The 7659-nt window shown below is 64.7% G+C and overlaps 3 protein-coding genes across 4 annotated transcripts in view; all 3 read left to right on the top strand.

Moving 5' to 3' along the window:
• The window catches only part of ECE2 (endothelin converting enzyme 2), a 6788-nt gene extending 6542 nt beyond the window's left edge, over positions 1-246 (top strand). Inside the window, exon 19 of the mRNA XM_042881171.1 lies at positions 34-246. Within this exon, the coding sequence (XP_042737105.1) occupies positions 34-210 (177 nt within the window). The 3' untranslated portion in view covers positions 211-246. The remainder of the gene's footprint in view (positions 1-33) is intronic.
• Positions 247-785: 539 nt separating this feature from the next.
• On the top strand, positions 786-3355 carry LOC122185402 (mitochondrial ubiquitin ligase activator of nfkb 1-A-like). 2 transcript variants are annotated; one of them, XM_042881187.1, is made up of 5 exons: positions 786-833; positions 1100-1238; positions 1449-1536; positions 1618-1738; positions 1924-3355. In XM_042881187.1, the coding sequence occupies exons 2-5, from the start codon at positions 1122-1124 to the stop codon at positions 2603-2605; spliced, it is 1008 nt and encodes a 335-aa protein (XP_042737121.1). In that variant the 5' UTR covers positions 786-833; positions 1100-1121; the 3' UTR covers positions 2606-3355. The 2 variants fall into 2 exon arrangements, with proteins under 2 accessions (XP_042737121.1, XP_042737122.1); XM_042881188.1 differs by lacking the exon at positions 786-833 and adding an exon at positions 899-939.
• A 3014-nt stretch (positions 3356-6369) lies between these two features.
• Positions 6370-6961, top strand: CAMK2N2 (calcium/calmodulin dependent protein kinase II inhibitor 2). The gene has a single exon (XM_042881329.1). It carries the CDS (start codon positions 6373-6375, stop codon positions 6727-6729), a length of 357 nt encoding a protein of 118 aa, XP_042737263.1. The 5' UTR covers positions 6370-6372; the 3' UTR covers positions 6730-6961.
• Positions 6962-7659: the final 698 nt, after the last annotated feature.

Consider the following 7659-nt stretch of genomic DNA (forward strand, 5'->3'; position numbering starts at 1 on the left):
TTTCCCATCCCTACAGCCGTTCCCCTCCTCCAGGTGTGGTGCTCGGTGCGGACACCCGAGAGCTCGCACGAAGGGCTGGTGACCGACCCGCACAGCCCCGACAAGTACCGCGTCATTGGCACCCTCAGCAACTCGCGGGACTTCGTGCAGCACTTCGGCTGCCCGCTGGGCTCGCCCATGAACCCCGGCAAGCACTGTGAGGTGTGGTAGGGACGGGGACCCCCGCTCTGGAGGCGCCCCAGCTCTGCCCCCCGCCCCGCTCGTGCCAGGGACGCGTCCCCGGGCTGTGCGGATGGAGGCCGGGAGCCGCCCGGCCCCGCCGCCCCTGCGCTCCCTCCCGCCCCGGCTTGGCTCCCCCATCCCTGCCCGCCGGGCCCGGCCGCGGGCACTGGTGCCTTCCGCTGCGGGTGGCTCTCGCTGACTTTATTGAACAATTAAATGCAGTTTCCACCTATGCCAACATCTCCAGGTTCTTCGTGGGGGCCGCGACGCGAGGAACCGGGGCGCTAATGCCATGCGCGGACCGCTTCGGCCGCGACGGCAGGGAAAATGGCGGCCGTGGCGCTGAGCACCGGCACGGGCGGCAGCGCGACGCGCAATGCTCGCCGGGACTTGTAGGCACTTGTAGGCCTTGCGGCGAGTGACGCGAGCTCTCGCGGGGAACGACGGGAGCTGTAGTTCGATGCGAGGGATGATGGGAGACGTAGTTCCGGACCCCGCCGACCCGGCCGCCGCGCTGCGCTGGCTGCACTACATCTCCCAGCAGGCAGCGCGGCAGGGCCTGGGTCTGGGTTTAGGTTCCTCGAGGGGCGGCGGGGCCGGGCCGGGCCGGGGTGAGCGGCGGCGGCGGCGTTGGGGCCGGACCGGGGGGCTGAGGCCGGACCGGGGGGCTGGGCTCGGGCTGGGAGCTCCGGGTCTGCCGGGGAGCTCCAGGCATCGGTGAGGCCCTGGGTACTGGGCCCGGGCCAGGTGCAGGATGAGGAAGGAATGCAGGCCGCGGGCCGAGTGCGGTGCTCAGGCCCCAGCGTTGCGGGTGCTGAGCTGACCCCCGGTCACAGGACGTCCCCAGCGCCGCCCCAGCCACGTGCTCACCTTGCAGAGCTGCTGCCCCAGCCCGTGCCATGGATGCGCCGCCCATCACTCCCGTGGAGCTGCTGTGCCTGGGCTCCAGCCTCGCTTTCTCCGGCCTCTTCTACTACCTGTACAGGAAGAAAGCCCGAGTTGTGGCACGCATACAGGTAGCCTGTCTCACTGTGGCCTCTCCCGCCTGCTGTTCCTGCCCCATTGTCCAGTCCAGACCTGGTGTCCCATGCTGATGTCTGTGCCCTCCATCGGTGTCATGATGCCTTGCACCAGGCAGGTCACATCCTGCCAAATGCCATGCACAAACCCTGCACTGCCAGCCCATCTGCCTGTGCCTGCATTCATGCTCAGCCCTACTCTTCCAGGAGGCCCCAAAGCTCCAGGTTGATGACAGTTTACCAACGCTGGTGTCTGCAGCCAATGGGAGATGCCTGTCTTATGTTGCTCTGGAAGGTAAGGTGTCCCCATGGCCACATGCTGGGGACAGGGAGCAGGTTCTTCTCTTTTGGCAGTGATACATCCATTTGTCCTCAGGCATTGTGCTGCCAGCCAAGGCTGCGCTGTCCAGCCATTACCACGGGGGGATGCAGGGTGTGATCCAGAAGTTGCTTCTGAAAGAGCATCGACTGATCTGGAATAGCTTAGCACGGAGCTGGTGAGCAACAGAGGGGACATCGGGGCCAGGCTTGCACCGGCAGGTCCAGACCCCAGCCTCTGGGGACACCTGAGAGGCAGAAAGCAGCTTGCTTGGAGACTCCAGTCCTTACCCCCAGTTCAGCCCTAGCAGCTCAGGTTTCTTTCACGTTCTCCACATCTCAGTGCTGTGCTCTCTGCTTGCAGGACTGAGAGTGAGCGGGTGCTCTCAGAGCAGGTCTACACTGTCCCCTTCTTGCTGGCCTCCCCGGATGCTGAGGCAGTGACACAGGTGAGCGTGGAGAGCCCGCTGCGAGCCGTCTGCCTGCCCCTGGAGATGGTGTACGAGCGCTTCCAGCAGCCAGCCCATGGCTTCCGCGACCTGCTGGGCCACTACTTGAGTGGGGAGAAACCCAAAGGCATTCTCGAGACAGAGGAGATGCTGCGGGTGGGGGCCGGGCTGACAGGCATCGGGGAGCTGGCCCTGCACCCTGATGGCTCCCTGCACCTCCAGCCACCAGCGCGGGAGGGCGAGTATTTCTTGTGCCTGGGGGACTGGCAGACGGTGCTGGCCGAGCTGGAGTCAGCCAGAGGGTTCTGGAAGGGGGCAGCTATGTTGTGTGCCATGGTAGGGCTGGCTGTCCTCCTGCACATCCTGTGCCGTGCCATCCGCCACAAACACCAGGACAAAGAGCCAGAGGTGGAGGAGGACAGCGACGAGGGGCTGGAGGACTCCTGTGTGGTTTGCCTTTCCCGGCCCCGTGAGTGCGTCCTCCTGGGCTGTGGCCACATCTGCTGCTGCTTCCGCTGCTTCCAGGCCTTGCCCACTCGTCTCTGCCCCATCTGCCGGGGGCCCATTGACCGCGTTGTGCCCCTGTACCAGGCCTGAGAGCACTGGGGGGAGGGCGGCAGAGCTGTACCAACCAAGCCTGGCGTGAAGCTTGTAGAAATCTCAGCTGTCCCCTGGCGTGCAGCTGGATGGTTCCTGCTGGGGAGGGAGGGGTCCTGGCTTACCCCTGTCTATTCTGGGGTAGGGCTGAGGGGATTTACAGCCCAGTCATCCTGTTTGCCCCTTTGTCTGCCCAAGTCACACCTCCACCCCTCACATGAGAGCATGGGGTCAGTGTACTCCTGGTGCCTGACATGAGGAGAGGAGGCCCTGTGCCATTCTGGATCTATTGTCTGAGTCCTGAACGCTCTCCCCCCCTTACCTCCCCTCCCTGCAGTGTGGCTTTTTTTCCTTATTTTGCTTTTCTGATGTGTGGTTTAGCCTGTGGGTAAATGACAGGACGGAAGGGAGATCCCAGGGCTGGTGAGACACAGCTGGGGAAAGGGGGGATACAGAAACCACCCAGAGCCACCACTGTGTCACACCCTGGCACCAGCATTCCCCTATCATGTGCCTACACAGCAGACCCTGTGGGGGCTGAAAAATTCCCTTGCTTTTCTGGCACCTGGGCAGGGAAATGGGGACAGCATGGGCTGCGGCATCCTGCTGTCCCTCACCACAGCCTCTCCAGAGCTGAAGGACAGCCCCGAGGCAGCCTCCAGCACCCGCTGAGCCCCGTGCACCCGCCCTGGAGCCAGCGCAGGAGTGACGCGTGGTTGTTTGTCATTGATAAAGCTGAGGAGCCAAGCACAGCCTCGCGTTTTCCTTTGCGTCGTTACAGTAGGGCTGGGAAATGCCACCATCCCCTCCCAACCCAGCTGGGCAGGGGACCCCTGACTGTGGTACATCCTTTGGGACAGCCCCAAAAGGTGCAAGGATGGGGAGAAGAAGGGGGGGAGGAGGGGTGCTGTTACCAAGGCAACTATGCTCTTCCGGTCTCCATAGCAACTGCTCCCCTGGACCGCTCCCCATCACTGCCTGCTGTTGCCCAGGCAACCCACGGGCTCTCCCAGCTCCTGCAGCTTTGGGGCACCTGGAATTTGGGGTGGGAGTGATGCTGGCAGCCCGACAGCAGTGTGTGGGTATGGGGTTCTGTGCCCCCTTCCCCGGTGCAGCTGTCCCATCACTCCTGGTTTGGAGTCAGGCACTCACTCGGGGCAGAGGCGTTGTCCCCAGGGCCCACTGCCAGCTGCGATGCCCCCAGAACACCCAGCTGAACCTCCAGGGACCTGCATGCATCGTTGAAGTGAGGAAGTTTCCCCACCTTTCTCCACATTCTCTCACCCTAGTCTCTCCCCCTCACCAGTATGGCCGCGCTGCAGAGTGAGCAGTGGGGACCGAGTCCCCTGCACCAGCCGGTTGTCCCCCCCGCAGCAGGAGGGATTTCGGGAAGGAGATAAATACCAGATGGGAGAGGGCTGGGCTGCCAGGAACGCGTTCCCCTCGTGCCAAGAGCTGCTGGCGCGAGTGGGTGCGTGGGCTGGGAGGTGTCTGCTCACTCAGAGACTGCTCTCCTCGCTCCTGGGACTGAGCCAGGGGCGGGCAGAGGGGTCCACAGCCACCCTGGCTGAAGCCCCATAGCACTGAGGGTACAGAAGGAAGGGGATGTGTCCCGCTGCACCCTGTCCCTGCAGGCACACAGAGAGGTACAGGCACTCTTCCCGCCACCCTGTGCTCCCAGAAAAGTCACCAGCCTCACAGCAACCCAGCCACTCAGACCCTGCAGCACAGCCCAGAGCGGTGCTGGGCAGCACCACGATTCAACCCCTCAGCACCAGCCAGAGCCCAGCAATGCCAACTGCCCTGCGTGGGGCTGCCGTGCCCGTGGCCCTGGATGAACCCACTACACATCCCCACCATCGCCCTGGGGATGTTTATTTTGGGGACACATGCAGAGAACACAGTGATGAGCCACATTCCCATCCCACAGCACTCGAGAAGACCAGGGTGTCCCCACTGCTGCCACCCCTACACAGTGCCCTGTAGGTGCCTGCTGCCCCCACCATGCCCCCAGGGCTGCCAGCTCGCTGCCACCTGCCTCCTTGTCTGTTGTCATGGTGATGGAGATATGGTGACAGATGAGGGATGGAGCTTGTCACCCCTGCGGGAATGCTGTCTGCACAACGGGGTCGGTCTCCCCTGTATTGGGACCCCACGGGACAAAAGGCTTTTCCCATAGAGCACCCGGCACAGCTCACAGCCCTACCCTACTGCCCCACACGAGGGACAAGGCAGGACGCAGGTGGCACTTGCAGGTAACCCTCACTGACCCCACACAGCATGCTGAGGACAGGTGCTCAGGGTGGTGGCAGCGGGGAGATGGCACCCAGCGAGCAGAAGTGCCATTTCACGTTTCTTGGCAGGGCTGGCAGCAAGCAGATGGAGGCACCAGGAGCAGGCTGCAGGCACAGCTCTGCGCCGCCAGCGCCCGACCTGCTGCCTGGGGGGGAGCCAGCCCCCGCTGTGACCCCCACCCACATAGGCCACTTGCCCACCCACGTCCCAAACACCAAGAGCCCAGCCATAAGGGCAAACCAAAGCCCTCTGCCCGCTCACCCATCACCGGCGTGGTGCCCCCATCCTGACCCAGCCCTGGTGCACTGTACCCCCCTGCCATCCCCCCCGCAGCCCATCTGCTCCCCAGCCCAGTGGCTCACCGCTCCCTGCCCATGGGCAGAGGCACGTGGGCCTGGCAATGGGGAAAGCAGGGCACATCTCAGCGTGGGCCTCTCGCCTATTTTCCCAGGCGCTTCTTTTTGTGGGAGCAGAAGCTGCCAGATGAAGGGGTTGGAGCCGGTTCACCTGCAAAGGCAGTGATAAAGGATTGCCTCTCTGGTGGGGAGGAAGCGCTGCTGCCCCAGCACTGCTCTCAGAGCCCAGCACAAAGAGAACATCATGGCTAAGCCTTCCCGAAATAGCAGCACCTGCCCTCTCGCATGGACCGGCCCCACTGATGCTTTTCTACAGCAGCTTTCATCTATGATCTCAAAGCACAGGAGGACAGTGGCATTGAGAAATGGGCCCCATCCCTCCTTCCCCCAAACCTGTGCCTAAATAACACCTCGGTGATGGGGAGGGGTCCCAGGTGGAGCTTTCTCAGGACCACTGATGCCAACGTAGTGCAGCTGTGCTCTTTGGGGGGGCTAACAGCAGCTGACCCATGGCACACCCCTGTGGGGATGGCTTTATCCCTTCTTGTCCTTACTGCCCCATGGCTCCGTCCTGAGGAAATGGCTGAGCCGAGGGGCAGCACCATCCCATGGGTACCCACGGATCTGTGCCTAAACCACAGCCCCACGGATACACCCAGAGCGCATCCATTTGGATGCACAAGTGTGCAGTGACCCACACGGACCCACAGAAAGGGGGGGAGGGGAAGCCCTGCATGGGAGCTGCAGGAGGGGCCGTCAGCGATGGGGATGCAGCGCCACGCTGGGAACCGACACGGGGGATCTCTGCTTGGGCCACGGGCTCAGTGGGGAGGGGGGGGACCCACGCACGCGGTGCTGCGCTGGGGATGGGCGCACCGAGACCGGACGGAACCCGGGACACGGGGACGGGCAGCCGCCCCCGGTCCCCCCACGCGTCCCGTCCCGTCCGCGGAGCTCGGAGCCGCCCCCTCCCGCCCCGCCGGGGTGGGGGGGTCCCCGCTCCCCCCGGATGCATGACTTCATCCTTCCGCCCGGCTTTCCTCCCCGCTGCCGCCGCCGCCGCCGCAGACTGGCTCCCGGCTCGGCGCGGCGCGGCTCGGCCCGCTCGGCCCCGCCATGTCGCAGGTGCTGCCCTACGGCGAGGACAAGGTGGGTCGCTACGGCGCCGAGCCCGAGGCGGGGGAGCTGCCCTTCAGCTGCCGCCTGCAGGACACCAACGCCTTCTTCGGGGGCAACCAGGGCAAGCGGCCCCCCAAGCTGGGACAGATCGGCCGCGCCAAGAGAGGTACGGACCCCCCGACTCGGCGCCGCGACCCCTCGCCTCCCCCCGGACCCCCAGTTGCGCCCCGCAGCATCCCCGGTACCCCCGGTGCTGCCCCCGGCATCGCACTGCCGCTGCACCTGCGGCTGTGCTCTATAGCAGCGCCGGGAACCCCGGCTGTGCCCTATAGCATCCTTAGCGCTGCCCCATAGCATCCCCGGCTGTGCCCCCCTTTCCCCGAACTGTAGCTGTGCCCCATAGCATCCCCAGTGCCGCATCCCCGCCTCTGCCCCGCACCATCCCCGGCTCTGTCCCCTGGCAATGGGCAGCTCTAGGAATCCCACTCTGCGGCGCAGCCCCAAAGCCGCAGGATGGACCCCACCGCTGCCCCCGGTGTACCCCGGGCATCCCTGGGGCTGCCTCCCCGCAGCTGCTATTAGCGGTTGCAGCACCCTCCTCCCCCCCCCCCCCCCTCCGGGATGCACCCCCGGCTCCATAGGCAGCCCCCAGCCCCATAGCACCCTCCCTGCACATCCCCGCCTGCTGCAGAGACCCCACAGCAGCGATGCTCAGCAGCATCACCCCCGCTTTGTGCCCCCCCGGGGCTCCGTAAAGCTGTGTGTACGTTCCCTCCTCCTCTCCTTCCTCCCCCCCCTTGCTTCCCTTCATGCCGCAGAGACCCTATAGCAGCTCAATCCAAACCCAAATAAATACTCCCCTCCACCCCCGTCTAAATCCCCATCCATCCATCCTTGGGGAACCCTGAGAGCAGACCCCTCCCCACCTGCTTGGAGGGGATACAGCCAATCCTCCTCTTGAGCAAAAGGGCCCCCCCCCACACACACACACTCACACCCCTGAGAGATGATGCACCGCTACCCGTGCCCCCCCAACTCATTTTGCAGTGCTGATGGATGGGGGGCAGCGGACCCTCTTAGAGGGGCTGGGGGAGGCCCAGTGGGGGATGCTGGGGGGTCCTGCGCAGTGATGATGCTGATGGAGGGGCTCTGCCCAGCTGGGGGGTCTGTCCGGTGCTGCTCTGCTGATGCCTATTGCTGTGTGGGGGGTCTGTCTGATGAAAGACGACTGGGTGGGAGATTTTCTGATGATGCTGATCGCCAGGGTTGGGGGGGGGGGGGGGG

This window comes from Lagopus leucura, unplaced genomic scaffold (assembly GCF_019238085.1).
Source record: "Lagopus leucura isolate 7727_CA_CO unplaced genomic scaffold, USGS_WTPT01 Super-Scaffold_100029, whole genome shotgun sequence".
In the NCBI taxonomy this organism is placed as follows: domain Eukaryota; kingdom Metazoa; phylum Chordata; class Aves; order Galliformes; family Phasianidae; genus Lagopus; species Lagopus leucura.